Source organism: Babylonia areolata, chromosome 25 (assembly GCF_041734735.1).
Source record: "Babylonia areolata isolate BAREFJ2019XMU chromosome 25, ASM4173473v1, whole genome shotgun sequence".
Lineage (NCBI taxonomy): Eukaryota > Metazoa > Mollusca > Gastropoda > Neogastropoda > Buccinidae > Babylonia > Babylonia areolata.
In genome coordinates, this window is record NC_134900.1 from 7,828,215 (window position 1) to 7,844,572 (window position 16,358).

The window sequence follows — 16,358 nt, forward strand, 5'->3', positions numbered from 1 at the left end:
TTGAAAGGGATTGTATGTGTGGGACCATTTTTACCCCAACATTTTCGTACCTGCTCTCCACTTGCATGCTGGGTATGTTCCTGATTCCATACTCCATTAAACGCTGACAGGGACTGTGGGATCTTTAGTGGTGCATATTTGATGTTCTGTATATGTACACACACAACAGGGAGTAAGGAATTAGCAGGTCTGCACACATGTTGACCATGGAGATCAGGACCCCTCTTCTGGGATTTGAACCCAGAACTGTCAGATTGGACATGGAGAGAGGTCCTTCTTCTTCTGCGTTCGTGGGTTTCAACTCCCACGTTCACTCGTATATATGCGAGTGGGCTTTTTATGTGTATGACCGTTTTTACCCTGCCATGTAGGCAGCCATACTCCGCTTTCGGGGGTGTGCATGCTGGGTATGTTCTTGTTTCCATAACCCACCGAACGCTGACATGATTACAGGATCTTTAACGTGCGTATTTGATCTTATGCTTGCGTATACACACAAAGGTGGTTCAGGCACTGGCAGGTCTGCACATATGTTGACCTGGGAGATCGTAAAAATCTCCACCCTTTACCCACCAGGTGCCGTCACCGTGATTCGAACCCGGGACCCTCAGATCGAAAGTCCAACGCTTTAACCATTCGGCTATGGCGCCCGTCAGGAGAGAGGTCCAACTCTGTAACTGCTCAACAGTCCTGCTCCTCTGTTGGGATTCGATTTAACCCTGTACCCGCGAGATATAAAACAGAAACACTAACTGTTTGGCTGTCATGTCTGTTGTCGGGAATAGCATGGTACATCTTGAACACTAGATGTTTTGGTGATGTTTCTTTGATTTTGTTTGTTCTTGCTTGTGTGAGGTGAAAATGTATGTACGTGGACATGCACGCCTGCACCCATCTGCATCACCACTCAGCTACAGGGTTCTGTGCTGGGACCTGTTCTGTTCGTTTTGTACATCAGGCCTGTGTCTAGAGTGAGTGATAAACATGCACTTTCACTCAAAAGCTTCGCTGATGACACCCAGCTGCAGACAACTGCTTCCATTTCTGAACTCAACAACATGATTGCAGGCACCCAAAACTGCACTGCAGACTGAAAACAATGGATGATTCTGAACAAACTAACATTCAATGAAGAGAAAATGGAAACCAAGCTCCTTGCTCTTGCAGAATGACTGTTCCCATCCTCTGTCTGTCTGCACTGGCACTACCAGTATTGCCTTTTCTTCTTTAGTCCGCAATCTCAGTGTTACATTTGATCCTACTTTTTCTTCAAGTAGCATGTTTTCAATATCTGTAAAGCAGCCTCCATGGAAATCAGAAAAATCAGTTCCATTCTACAGTTCCTTTCCACTGAAGCCACAAGAACACTGGTCTGTTCATTGGACTTGTCTATGGTTGATTATTGTAATGGTCTCCTGGCTGGTTCACCTAAATACCTTCTTGAAAATCTCCAAAAGGTCAGAATAGTGCCACCTATTTGGTCTGCAAGTCACCAAGACAGGAAGATATCACACTACTTTTACAATCATCTTCACTGGCTACCTGTCCAATACAGAATCAAATACAAACTTGCATTTATCTGTTTCTCATCTATTTCTGGCATTGCCTCAAGTTGTCTTACAGATACCATCCATATATACATTTCACCCTGTCGGCTCCATTCTTGTTTTGATATTGGTCTGCTTTTCACCCCTTCTGTCAGAACAAAGTCCTTTCAGTGTTCTTTCTCTTTCCACGGCCCAACTGTCTGGAATGAATTCCCTCTGCAGATCAGGAACTCTTCTTCTTCCTGTTCATTCAAGTCTTCCCTGCAAACCTACTTCTTTAAACTAATGCAGAGATCACCACCCCACCCCATTGTTTTTATTGTGTACTTCTCCTCTGTGTGTGTGTGTGTGTGTGTGTGTGTGTGTGTGTGTGTGTGTGTGTGTGTGTGTGTTTACCCATTTTGTAAAGTGCCAAAAACCCTATTTAGAGAATAGGCGCTATAGAATTGCACGTTATTATCATCATTATAATTATTATTGCATAAGCCCAATTGCAGACCAGCACACAGTCAAGCAGAAAGTGCTTTTGTCCATTTCAGATTCGGAAACAAACGATAAACATGTTGGTTGGTGTTGTATTTAAATGTCTAGCTCATGTGAATTTACTGAAAACTTCTTATCGTTTATCTCACTGGTTAGAAACAGCCAACCTCTGCTTGGAAATACTCATCATGAATATCCTACTCAAATATATCCAGTTAATTTTTCATTTCTTTTTTTTTTTTTTTTTTTTTTCATAATTGCAGGCGGTTATCACGTCCAATGGAAGCCTGACACCAAACTTTGCCTACATCAACGAAATGCGACAGAAGTCCAAGTGAGTGACGCTGTCTGTCATGTTGTCTGGTCAGCTGTTCTCCTCGTGTCTTGTATGCCATTAACTCTTTTGCCGCCAAGCCTCTGTGTGAAAAACACCCTCCAGCACAAGATATTTTAGACTTGATTCACCCAGTCGCACAATTCGGTTTGTGTCAAAGCAACACCGTGGCCTTCTTCACTTGAGTGTCGGTCAGAGAGGGAAGTTAGTCTATTTCATATTGTGCAGGGAATTTGGCTGTTGCTGTCCAGCTTTGTTGCAATGTGAAAAATGGTCTGTTTAACACGACCCCTTTGTGTCAATCAAATTCACCTGTGGAGGTGAAGTGTCTAGTTGACTAAAGTTGTCTGTGGAGGTGAAGTGTCTAGTTGACTAAAGTCGTCTGGAGGTGAAGTGTCCAGTTGACTAAAGTTGTTAGTGGAGGTGAAGTGTCTAGTTGACTAAAGTTGTCTGTGGAGGTGACGTGTCTAGTTGACTAAAGTTGTTAGTGGAGGTGAAGTGTCTAGTTGACTAAAGTTGTCTGTGGAGGTGGAGTGTCTAGTTCACTAAAGTTGTTAGTGGAGGTGACGTGTCTAGTTGACTAAAGTTGTCTGTGGAGGTGACGTGTCTAGTTGACTAAAGTTGTTAGTGGAGGTGACGTGTCTAGTTGACTAAAGTTGTCTGTGGAGGTGAAGTGTCTAGTTGACTAAAGTTGTTAGTGGAGGTGACGTGTCTAGTTGACTAAAGTTGTCTGTGGAGGTGACGTGTCTAGTTGACTAAAGTTGTTAGTGGAGGTGACGTGTCTAGTTGACTAAAGTTGTCTGTGGAGGTGACGTGTCTAGTTGACTAAAGTTGTCTGTGGAGGTGAAGTGTCTAGTTGACTAAAGTTGTCTGTGGAGGTGAAGTGTCTAGATGACTAAAGTTGTCTGTGGAGGTGAAGTGTCTAGTTGACTAAAGTTGTCTGTGGAGGTGAAGTGTCTAGTTGACTAAAGTTGTCTGTGGAGGTGACGTGTCTAGTTGACTAAAGTTGTCTGTGGAAGTGAAGTGTCTAGGTGACTGAAGTTGTCTGTGGAGGTGACGTGTCTAGTTGACTAAAGTTGTCTGTGGAGGTGAAGTGTCTAGTTGACTAAAGTTGTCTGTGGAGATGAAGTGTCTAGTTGACTAAAGTTGTCTGTGGAAGTGAAGTGTCTAGGTGACTAAAGTTGTCAGTGGAGGTGAAGTGTCTAGTTGACTAAAGTTGTCTGTGGAGGTGAAGTGTCTAGTTGACTAAAGTTGTCTGTGGAGGTGAAGTGTCTAGTTGACTAAAGTTGTCTGTGGAGGTGAAGTGTCTAGTTGACTAAAGTTGTCTGTGGAGGTGAAGTGTCTAGTTGACTAAAGTTGTCTGTGAAGGTGAAGTGTCTAGTTGACTAAAGTTGTTAGTGGAGGTGACGTGTCTAGTTGACTAAAGTTGTCTGTGGAGGTGAAGTGTCTAGTTGACTAAAGTTGTTAGTGGAGGTGACGTGTCTAGTTGACTAAAGTTGTCTGTGGAGGTGAAGTGTCTAGTTGACTAAAGTTGTCTGTGGAGGTGAAGTGTGTAGTTGACTAAAGTTGTCTGTGGAGGTGAAGTGTCCAGTTGACTAAAGTTGTCTGCGAAGGTGACGTGTCTAGTTGACTAAAGTTGTTAGTGGAGGTGACGTGTCTAGTTGACTAAAGTTGTCTGTGGAGGTGAAGTGTCTAGTTGACTAAAGTTGTCTGTGGAGGTGAAGTGTCTAGTTGACTAAAGTTGTTAGTGGAGGTGAAGTGTCTAGTTGACTAAAGTTGTCTGTGGAGGTGAAGTGTCTAGTTGACTAAAGTTGTTAGTGGAGGTGAAGTGTCTAGTTGACTGAAGTTGTCTGTGGAGGTGAAGTGTCTAGTTGACTAAAGTTGTCTGTGGAGGTGAAGTGTCTAGTTGACTAAAGTTGTCTGTGGAGGTGAAGTGTCTAGTTGACTAAAGTTGTCTGTGGAGGTGAACTGTCCAGTTGACTAAATTGATCTGTGGAGGTGAACTGTCTAGGTGACTTGAGTTGCCCATGGCGGCAAAAGAGTTAAAAAAAAAAACAACTGAAAAATCCAGTTGTTTTTTGTAAGTGTGATCTATGATAAACTTCCTTAAAAATTCAGACAAAAATTTGAAAGGTGAGTTGCGATAGTACCTTCATGGAACTTTTTTTTTTTTTTTACAGCTTTTTAACATAGGGAAAGGTAAGCTACTGTGAGAGGTTTCACTCACAAAATGTAGGTAGTCATGGGGGAAAGTGGAATTAAATGAGAAAGAGGGGCAGTAGTGTGAGAATGTGCTAATTTATGCATTTTGTTCTCCTGGTACGATTGGTCTTGAGGACAGGCTGAAGTGATGTGTTTGTTTGATGACAGAATGGCTTCCTACTACTGTCTGTGTGTGGCTGCTGCTTTGTACTTACGATTACTTCCAGTTTTGTTTCGTTTTGTTGATTTTTTGTGCATCCAGATACTTAACAGATATCAGCACTGACATTTGTCAAGGAAACATGTACATGCATGTGTATGCAAATATGGAGGAAGGTGGCAGAATGGATAAGATGCTCCTTTGCTGATGCAGAGTCCATGAGGGTGTGGCTCCTTTGCTGAGGCAGAGTCCATGAGGGTGTGGCTCCTTTGCTGATGCAGAGTCCAGAGTCCATGAGAGTGTGGTTCCTTTGCTGATGCAGAGTCCATGAGGGTGTGGCTCCTTTGCTGATGCAGAGTCCAGAGTCCATGAGAGTGTGGTTCCTTTGCTGATGCAATCCATGAGGGTGTGGTTCCTTTGCTGATGCAGAGTCCATGAGGGTGTGGTTCCTTTGCTGATGCAGAGTCCATGAGGGTGTGGTTCCTTTGCTGAGGCAGAGTCCATGAGGGTGTGGTTCCTTTGCTGATGCAGAGTCCATGAGGGTGTGGTTCCTTTGCTGAGGCAGAGTCCATGAGGGTGTGGCTCCTTTGCTGAGGCAGAGTCCATGAGGGTGTGGTTCCTTTGCTGATGCAGAGTCCATGAGGGTGTGGTTCATTTGCTGATGCAGAGTCCAGAGTCCATGAGGGTGTGGCTCCTTTGCTGAGGCAGAGTCCATGAGGGTGTGGTTCCTTTGCTGATGCAATCCATGAGGGTGTGATTCCTTTGCTGATGCAATCCATGAGGGTGTGGTTCATTTGCTGATGCAATCCATGAGGGTGTGGTTCATTTGCTGATGCACAGTCCATGAGGGTGTGGTTCCTTTGCTGAGGCAGAGTCCATGAGGGTGTGGTTCCTTTGCTGAGGCAGAGTCCATGAGGGTGTGGTTCCTTTGCTGATGCAATCCATGAGGGTGTGGTTCCTTTGCTGATGCAATCCATGAGGGTGTGGTTCCTTTGCTGAGGCACAGTCCATGAGGGTGTGGTTCCTGTGCTGATGCAGAGTCCATGAGGGTGTGGTTCCTTTGCTGAGGCAGAGTCCATGAGGGTGTGGCTCCTTTGCTGAGGCAGTCCATGAGGGTGTGGTTCCTTTGCTGATGCAGAGTCCATGAGGGTGTGGCTCCTTTGCTGATGCAGAGTCCATGAGGGTGTGGTTTCTTTGCTGATGCACAGTCCGTGAGGGTGTGGTTCCAAATACCTGCTCTTGCCCTTTCTCCCAAACTTGATTGGACAATCAAAATGAGCGTCTGTCTAGTCATTCGGATGAGATGATAAACTGAGATCCCATGTACAGCGCTCACTTGGCGCGCTGAAAAAGAGCCCACGGCAACAAGAGTGTTGTCCTCTCGCAAAGTTCTGTTGAAGAAATCCACCTTGATTGGTACTCACATTATAAGCATGCACTCAAGGCCTGATAAAGCATGTTTGGTTATGCTGCTGGTCAGGCATCCACCCAGCAGATGTGCTGTAGTGTATAACGATTTGTCAAAATGCAGTGATACCTCCTTGATAAACTGAAACTGTATGCAAATTTGGATGTTTCTGGTATCCCATACATACAACGGTGAGTGATTTGCAGTTTTAGATTTGATATCTGTTTTTGTTTTGGTTCTTCGTATCATCAGGAGGTCAGGAAAGTAAGTATCCTCTTCTTTTATTTTTTTTGTTTATGTTTTCGTTTACCAAAAGGGGAATCCATGGGAGAATTCTGATGCAGAAAACAGATAATACTTTGGCAGAACATGCATGACTGACCATTGACACATCTGTATCTTTTCAAATATGAAGATTGGGCTGTATTTGATTCACACAGGCAACTTAGCAGTTTATAAAAAAAAAAACTTGACTGACAAATGTTTGTATTTTCCAAACCATGACTAAAGAGCTAGACAAACAACTCAGATCAGTTGCTATAATTGTCAGGCTTTCAGTGCGAAACGTTGGTCAATGTAGTCGTGTTAAGTCGGTGGTTCTGTTTGTGTTTCATATCATTTGGAAGAGATTGGCAGCCCTCAAGGAATTGATTTGTAGAGGTCATGAGTCTCGGCTTAAGTAAAAGTTGGGGAGTAGTTTTGACATGTGCATGTGTGTATTTGAATAGTATTAACCAACATTTTCTTTCCTAATTAACAAAGGGTCTGTGTATGTTGTTCAGAGAGATGTAGTCTCTTGTGGGTGTGAATAATGTTAAGCATGTCAGTCACAGCGCCCATAAAGTCACAATGAATGTATTTCCTCCGGAGTAAATCACAGCTGGAAAAAAAAATCCAAGGCAGCAGATTAGTTTAGGTGTTGTGAATAATAATAAAGACCTGCCTCAGAGAATTCTTACCTACGTCACTAGAAACTGGCATGTGGAAAAATAAAAATTGTTGATGTTTACCTTAACAAAACCATCAGCATGAAATAAACCAGCAACCATGTTGTGAACAGACATGCGTTTTGCATTGCTGATTTCAGCTATTGACAACCCCCCCCCACACACCCCCCAAAAAAAATGCTCATGGAAAGCTAAAGATCCACATGTTTCTAAAGAAATACTTTGAATGTGTATCCTGTTGCATGTTCATATCAGTATTCATGGTTGTTGTTTTTTAATTAGCTTCTTTTTTCTTTTTTTTTTTACTTTGACACTACTGGTGTGGAACTGGGCAAGAGCCATGACATGTTCTGTTCACTGCATCAGATGGTCGTGGATTGCTCTGAGTGTTGAGTGTGGGCAAGTGTTTAACAATTGATGTTTGATGTAGGTTGAGTGTTCACTTCCTGTATTAATGGATTACTTTCATTCTTTCTGTTTCCTTGGCTGTTTTGTTTCTGTCTCTCTCTCTCTCCTTCTCTCCCTCTCTCTCCCCCCCCCCCTCTCTCTCTCTCTCTCTCTCTCTCTCACTCACGATGAAATGAAACTGAAAGTGATCCATGGTATTTAATTTTGACATATTCTTAGAATCCAGTGATTCCATTCTTTGTATATTATTTATTTTTGAATTTTTCAGTGTGCATGCATGCACACACACACATGTATATATTCATATTTATCATGCATATGAACCAACTTGTGACATACAAAGCTAAAAAAAAAAATGCAAAGCTTAGCTTGATGTTAAAACAGCACACTGCACAGTTTTGCTTTCTGATAAAACCTCATCAGGTTGGCACTGAATGCACACACATGCATACTCATTTTGTGTTTTCCCCACTTTTTTTTAATATCTGATCAGTATATACATAGTGAGTGTTGGTTATACACCACCACATACAGCAAGCACAAAGGTCACTGGGTGATGTCTATGTATGCATATTAACGTACATGAAAACAATTTTTTTGAGCAACTAAGTCACATACTTTTATCATAATCAAAATCAGAGATTACTGTGATATCTGAGTTTGAAGCATTAAATCTGATGATAGAGTAGAGTTTAACCCCTAGGCTGCCTACATGATGAGATAAATTGTCAGCGCAAGCATGTACACTTTGCTGCCACAATGACGAGATAACTCGTCATCGAAATATTCTGACTTTTCCCTGGTTTGCATTTAGCACGTTGACAAAAATACTGGTAGCTTTAGCTTGGGGAATCTTTCTAGATTCTATTCATAGCCAGAAACACCATCTTCGTCACAAAGAAGTCCTTTATTTGAACGTTTTGGTTGGGTTACTGCCTCAGTTTTTGCCTGACTCCTCTCCTCGCTCGCTCAACAAAATGTTGGAAGACGCTGTGCTCAAGACATGTGATCATGGCGAACTAAATCAGCCAAGATTGCTTTCTTTAGCTGATGCTCAGAAAGAATTGAAGCGTAAATTCGAAGGAGAAGACAGTGATGAACATTTATAGGATGATTTGATAGAAAATAAAGGGAGCAATCAAGAGAGAGGCCAAGATACGACTATCAGTGAGTGATGCCAGCTGTACAGCTATAGCAGACGACAGAAAGTGACCAAATTATTAGCAGGGCACAGTGTGACTGTGAGCGATTTTCTTGGCACTCAGCCAAGACAGTCTGATGAGAACTGGATGTAAGTGACCGTGTGAGAGAGGGGTGAAGAGGAGGGAGGTGGAGACTTAGGGGGTGTGGCCTCACATCCATATTATCACTTGGAGAAGTCACAATGCATTGTGTATCTGTCTCTTTTTATTTTTATTTATTTATTTTTTTGTGATTGTTCTTGTAAGATTTTGTGTGTGCAGATATCCATTTGTCCAGAAAATATATTTTAGTGCAAATTACCTGACTAATGTTAGTAATGAACAAGTTGAATATGTGACAAAAAGCAAAACACTGATTACAAAACAACAGCATGTCTCTGAAAATATATAAAACAGGAAAACATATGTTTTGTATTCTTTATTCACTTACCTTTCAGAAAATATATACTTTTAAGGGTCTTTCTCCAATAACAAAGAGCACAAAATTTACAAAAAAACAACAACAAAAAACCCGGTTTTTGTTGTTGTTTTTTTAAACCTGGCAAATAGATTTCACTTAAATCTTATTTTCCTGGCAGCGAAAGGGTTAAGAAACAGAACCAAGGATCCCAAAACTGTTAAAACTTAAACAGACATGCAAGAAAAATCAACACTGGTTTAGTTCATTTATAGGAATTCTGTTTACTAGTGTGTTGTGTGTATGCGTCTTTGCACACACGTGTGTGTTTGTCTCTTTTGTGTGTGTGTGTGTGTGTGTGTGTGTGTGCCTGTGTGAGTAGGCGAGTTCAGCCTGTTATTTGCTGACGCGAGGTGACCTGAGATAAAACATAGGAAGAATGTGGCGGAGGGAAAGTAACCTGCTACAGCAATTGAAGTGACTCAGACAGTAAGCCTGCTTATCTTGTCAAAATGAGGGACAGGGTGTGGCAGAATGACAGCGGACAGTTGTATCAGGTCAGTCAGTGACTGTAGAGACAGGTTGAACAGGATCCTCGTCAGACATTGCAGGTCTGTGTAACGCTGGTGCAAGGGAAGTTATTTCAATGGGCAGATCTGACAATTTATGGCCTGTGTGAAGGTTTGAATATACTGTGTAGTTCTGTGTTGTCTGCCTGGTCTAGTTTTGTAAGTGAACTATAATCTGTGCTCTGTGCAAGATGCTTTGTAGGTGTGGCATGGTGTTCGTTACACAAGTTTGCAAAGGTCCATTACTTTAGAAAAGGTTTGTACTAAAAGTGCAAATTTAGCAGTATGAGATACAGATTCATATGCAGAGTTGATAATACATGAAATTGACAGAATTAGATAAGGTTCATGTTTTTCTTTTTTTTCTTTTTCAGTTAAATTGAAAGAATATTTTATGGGTTAGGTGATATCTTTGTTTGATCATTTAGGATGACTCAACTCTTGTTTGTTCACAGCTAATGCCCAGATGGGATCAGTATACCGTTGGTTTGTTTCTGTTTGGGTGATCAGACTCTTGACACAGATACACAGACCATCAGTAATTGTTCACTTTAGATGTGATGCCAAATGAGGATTAAATCTAGTCCAAAATGATTGAAACCGAAGGCAGACAAACAAGTTGCATGTCCGAACAAAATTGATAAATCTTTGTTCCCAGTACCTGACATGCCGTGCTGATTTGGAAAAGGATTAGCGTTTGGGAGTTCTAACAAACAAGGAGTTGTTGTTCTTTCCATCACATGACCAACATCAACTTGCCAATGACTGTCATGGTTGATGCTTGCTGGGTATTTTTTTTGTCTCCATAACCCACCGAACTCTGACATGGATTACAGGATCTTTAATGCATGTATTTGATCTTCTGCGTGTGTATACACACGAAGGAGGTTCAGGCACTAGCAGGTCTGCACATATGTTGACCTGGGAGAATGGAAAAATCTCCATTCTTTACCCACCAGCCACTGTTACTGAGAACAGAATCTGGTACCCTCAGATTAAAAATCAAGCGCTTGAACCACTCGGCTGTTGCACCCATGGTGTTTGATTTGAAAGAAATGTTAAGGGCACATTGATGCACATTGTGTGTAGTCATTTTCCACTGTTGATCTTTCTATGTCTTTGATGGTCTGCTTCTGTTCAAGGAAACTGGTCATCAAACAGTATATCTTTTTTTCTGATTTTTTTCAGTTCACAGATTAGTTTTCACCATACATCATGGGTCAATCTGTATCCACATTTCCCGTCTTTATGATGCTTACATAAAACCTGTGCTTTGCCAATGGAATATTTGGCTGCCTTTTATCTTGAGTCATGTAAGATTCTATCCAAATTTGAAAAAAGAAAAAGAAACAAAATCACCACATTGATAGACATGTTTTATGGATGCATACATGCCTGTATTTAAAAGTAGTTGTTCGGGGACTGGCTTTGATAGCTAAGGCCTCATGGCCTCTCAGATAATACCCATCAGGGTGATCACTACTGTTACTGGTTCTGCTTGTGATATTTGCATTATTTGCTGAGGAAGAATTTATTGCTCCATAGATTGTGGCTGCACACATTTCCAAACACAAGATGTAGATTTGCATCCATGAAAATATTGTGCAATAATGTGTACAACAAACATTTCTCTTTGGTGCATGTCTGTTAGGACTCATTAAAAGGTTTTAGGGGAAAAGTAAGCACAATTGCTGAAACCATGTCATTGACTGTTACCTTAAAGTCAAATGATTTATCATTTTTTTAAACAGGCATGAGAAGTATCCTTCAGTCCAAATTGCATTGAAATGACTGCACGCACGCGCGCGCGCGCACACACACACACACACACACACACACACACACAATTTGTGATATGGTTTCTGTATCATAAACCCTTTCCATCTTTTTTTTCTTTTCTTAAACGTGAAAAGAAAAATCCACATGTGTAGATGTAACTACTGTCTTGAAGTTGTTGCATGAAAGGTTTGTATTACATAATAAAATTTCTGGATATGTGTGCATTCACAATATATATTCAGCATCAGTTGCATAGGTACTTTTATGACTATGCATATCATGCATGTGAACACCAACAACCCAAATCCAAAATATTAGATGAAAGGCCTCTGCATGAAAACATTCAATGTTGTACAACCACCGGTTTGTGAAAGCACCCATATAAAAAGCAGAGTGCGTACACCAGCCATTAATGCCATGTTGTCATTTTAGTGATGTATGGTGAAAAAGAAGTGTTGCCTTGAGTGTTTTTTTTCTGCCTGTTGTTCTTGCTGTGTTATTTCTGTGATGTATGATGAAAGATTTGTTAGTGTTTTTTATGCCAGGTGTGGTCCTTGATGCTTTGGTTTTTTGTTTTTGTTTTTATTCATTTTTTTTTATAATACAAACTGTGTTTGTTCTGTTGTGGATGTGTTGTTCATTGAACAAAATTTTCCATTGTGGTTCCTAAAACCCATCCCATACCTCTTATCTGTTGCCATGCCTTGGATGTGTTGCACAGTGTGTAGACCTTGGCACAACAAGGACCTGCCAAGGCATTTAAACTGGTGAAATAGTGGTGTCGACAGCTCTGGTGTTTGGTGGGAATGTTCATTACAATGTCAGAAAGAAAAAGAAAAAAAAGATTTTTGCAGTAAGCCACACGAGTGTAGGAGAGCACAGACAAACAGCTTGAAGACAAAGAATCAAATAATGTCTGTTGTTTAGCTTGCACCAGCAGATGGTATATATATGATCGGCAGGCATCAGGGAAGCTCTGCATTTTAAAATCTTCTGTAGCAGAAACTGTAGTACTCTGTCATTCTTTTTTTTTTTTCTTTTTTTTTTTAAATTCCAGGAGAGGACTAAATCAGTATTTGCTAATACAGTTCCTAAATTTCACAATACTGGATGAATTTCTCGGCTTGTCACATATTTTAAGGTCAGATCCACTGTCACATCTCATCTAAAGATGATTAAAAAATTTTGTTCTCCACCAGTTTTCTGCAGCCAGGCATCAGGTAAAATTTAGTCTTAGAAAGTCACTTTGCTGGGCACTCGCTTCAAATTTGTATTGCTACATACATACAAAGGAAGGCATGTCTAATCTTGTAGTCAAAGCAGCAGGTATAAGAAATCTCTTAGTCACAGTCTTTGTTTCTGTACCAAATTGGGCCAAGGGAAGCAGCTCTTCTTCACAGCAGACGATCCTTGCATCGGACTGAAGCTCTCGTGCAGGACATTCACTCATTTCATGCATCCATTCAAGACATTTTTAGAACATGACAGGGATTTACTTGATGAACATGAAACGTGCGTCCTATCCGTTTTCAAAGCGTCAGGATGCATATTTAAACATTATGGGAAGCTGTGCTTTGGCGACAGTGTCTGCTTGTTTCCAGCTCCTGTCTGTTTCAGCTCTTCTCTCTGTTCCTCCTCCTCCTTCCCTGCTGCTTTTGCCAACATTACTATTGTCTTCTCAAATGTCTGTCTCTTGTCGGAGTGAAATGATTCACTTTTCCCCCCGCATGCAACCACAACCACAAGTGGTCAGAACACACTCCTCGAATACCAACTCTCCACCTCTTTCCTTCAAATTCAGACATATATATGTGTGTGATATGGATATTTTGATCATTATTTTCATGCATAAAAATGTCCAAGTGTTATTATAAAGAATAATTGATTGTACTGTGACCCTGTTAAGTCTGCCCAACAGACCAGGTTACATTTGTGGCTCTCTGGACAGAAGGGAAACTCTGCGATGGACGAGTGATTGCCAGATAAAGGGCACATTATTGGTACATGTATATGCTGCACTTTACTGCACTATACTTCTCTTAATGATACATGAAACACCATCCTTAATCATCAGCCATAAATTTAAAGCCTCATCTTCTAATTAATCTGTGTAACAGGTACAATAAACTTTAACACCTCTAAGATATTCCACCTGCAACTAGTTGCTATGCCGAGCCATGATAAAAAAAAAAAAAAAAAAAAAAAAATGAATAAGAAAAAATGGGAAAATATTCAATTTAGTGTTTCGGTTTGTGTTGTATGCATGAGAAAATGGAGTCACGGACCAGTATCAGCACATGTGGGTGTCGGGGATTTGGTTTCTTTTTACTAACATGTTGTACAACTTTTCTTTTTCACATTGTTTAACAGTTCACACTATTTCACTGCATACCTTATTTCAATGTAAAAGTTTCTCTTCATGCTGTATTGTTTTATTGTTGATATTATAGTATTGATAAAATACTGTACATACTTTAAAATTATCGTATTCTTTACATAAAGTGTGTTGACAATTACCAAGTAATTCAGTAGTATGAACAGTCTGTTTTGTGCTTTGAAACTGTTTTTTTCTTAATGCATGTTTTGTTTATGTTGTTAGTTTGTGTGTGCTGTTAATAGATAGATATATAGATAGACGGATTGGTAGGTATACAGATAGACGGATAGATTAGAAGATGGATAGTTGATGGATGAACATATAGACTAAAGTAGAGATGGTATCTTGTGTTTCTCAAGTCTTTTTCCCATTTCAGGATTGTTTGTGCTAGGAGATTGGTGATTTGCCATTCTTCACTTGCTTTCTGTTGATGGCTAAACAGCTTTCACCGGCCATGCGAACCATAATGCAGTCTGTTGTGAGCAGCTTGCGCTGCGATATGCACAGCTTCTTACTCGACTAACTCCTTTGGTTCTGGCTTCATGACAGCAGTTTCCTTTGAACTGTTGTGATGATCAGTATGTCATTGTTGGTTTTCAGCAGCAAACTGTGATGTTGGATTTTGAAGAAAAATGTGAAAGTGTTGGTGAATGGATTTTTAGAGATTTATTAACATTATAAGCAGCATTTGTAAATATGTGGGGGTCAGGAGGGGGGGGGGGGGGGGTTGGGGGTGAGATCTGGGTTGAAAATATAATTTGATGTGGCCCAGCCATTGCAGGTTGATAGGGATTCATGTTTGGATGTTGAGGGTGAGGACTTCTTCTTCTTCTTCTGCGTTCGTGGGCTGCAACTCCCACGTTCACTTGTATGCACACGAGTGGGCTTTTACGTGTATGACCGTTTTTACCCCGCCATGTAGGCAGCCATACTCCGTTTTCGGGGGTGTGCATGCTGGGTATGTTCTTGTTTCCATAACCCACCGAACGCTGACATGGATTACAGGATCTTTAACGTGCGTATTTGATCTTCTGCTTGCGTATACACACGAAGGGGGTTCAGGCACTAGCAGGTCTGCACATATGTTGACCTGGGAGATCGTAAAAATCTCCACCCTTTACCCACCAGGCGCCGTCACCGTGATTCGAACCCGGGACCCTCAGATTGACAGTCCAACGCTTTAACCACTCGGCTATTGCGCCCGTCAGAGGGTGAGGACAGTTAAAACTGTTTGTGTTGATGGAAGCTTGGGGGTGCATGATGACTGCTGTGCGCAGCACCACACCCGTTCAGTTTGTTTTGACAGGAAGAGTGTTCTGTACACATTGAACATATGACGGGTAGATTCAGTGCATGTGAAGTATGTGATGATAACAGGAGTGTTTGGATATGATGATATATTAGAACAGATGAGATATATAATTCTGTTGTCTGTAAACTCCAGGAATTTGGCTGGCATACATACATACATACAGAGTATATCATGACAGATGTATCTGGGTTCATAAACACATAAATTGTACAATATGGTGAGCGAAGATGTTTTTGATCCTAAGAATATTGGGTTGAAGACGCCTTTCAAACCATTTCCCCATAGATTTCTCTGTGTGTTTTTTGTCTTTGTGTTTTTCCTCCCTTTCTGGTGCTTAGAGTTAAATCCCACTTCTTCCCAAGTTTGAATTCCATTATTATGCATCAAGTAAATTAGGTTTTCTTGATTGCTGCATCTACGAGCCATGTAAGTGTATAACACAAATATTTTATTTTTATTTTCCTTTCACATTTTGATGGGAGGTTACCAATTTTGTGTCAGACTTCTTTGCTATATTCAAGAAATTGTAAACAAAGCCTGTTGGTTCTACTATCAAAGAGTTCTTGGGGAAATTGTAACATTCCACTGGTTGTCCTTCTTCCTTTTGAGAAATTCTGCAATTGTTTTTCTTCCTTAAAATGGTGGTTCTTATTTAGTGATTACAAATAATTTTGGATGAGAAAAAAGTCAACATTGCTGTAAATGGGCATCAATATACCATCAATTTGATTTTTTTTTTTTAACAAAAGGTTTGTGTAGAAAACACATTGTATAACAATATATGTATATGTTTATAGAGTAAGGCCTAATGCTGCATGTATAAAACAGTTAACAGCATAGATCAATTTGTTATGTTTTACTTATTATTTCCACCATTAAATGTCTTGAGTATTTAGCCCATGTAAAGTACTGGCATGTTATACTGATAGATATACCACATAAATGATAAATAATGCAGTTACAGCCTATTATACTCAACACATACATCATACCGATCCATTTGAAATTCCCACTGTGTAAAGTTTTGAAATGCAGGCGCTTGCATACGATCTTAAAAAAAAAAGGGAATGAAGAACATGTAATGTAAATTTCTTTGGGCTGCGTTTGCTCCGCAAATTAAAATCGAACGCAAGTTGCAAAATGAAGGTCATCAAGGGCAATCCTTGTTTACGGTCAGTGCGAGTTATCCCTACTTCCAAATGGTGGCGCTAAACATAGCAACAAACAACAGCT

At 40.6% G+C, this 16,358-nt stretch overlaps 1 protein-coding gene across 8 annotated transcripts in view; it reads left to right on the forward strand.

Moving 5' to 3' along the window:
* LOC143299496 (alpha-aminoadipic semialdehyde synthase, mitochondrial-like) overlaps positions 1-16,358 on the forward strand; it is a 58,115-nt gene that overhangs the window by 16,674 nt on the left and 25,083 nt on the right. For 6 of the 8 annotated variants that reach the window (XM_076612737.1, XM_076612743.1, XM_076612742.1 and 3 more), the window contains exons 11-12: positions 2,294-2,364; positions 12,636-12,656. In XM_076612737.1, coding sequence (XP_076468852.1) covers positions 2,294-2,364; positions 12,636-12,656 — 92 coding nt within the window. The remainder of the gene's footprint in view (positions 1-2,293; positions 2,365-12,635; positions 12,657-16,358) is intronic. The other 2 variants (XM_076612744.1, XM_076612745.1) reach the window with 1 other exon arrangement.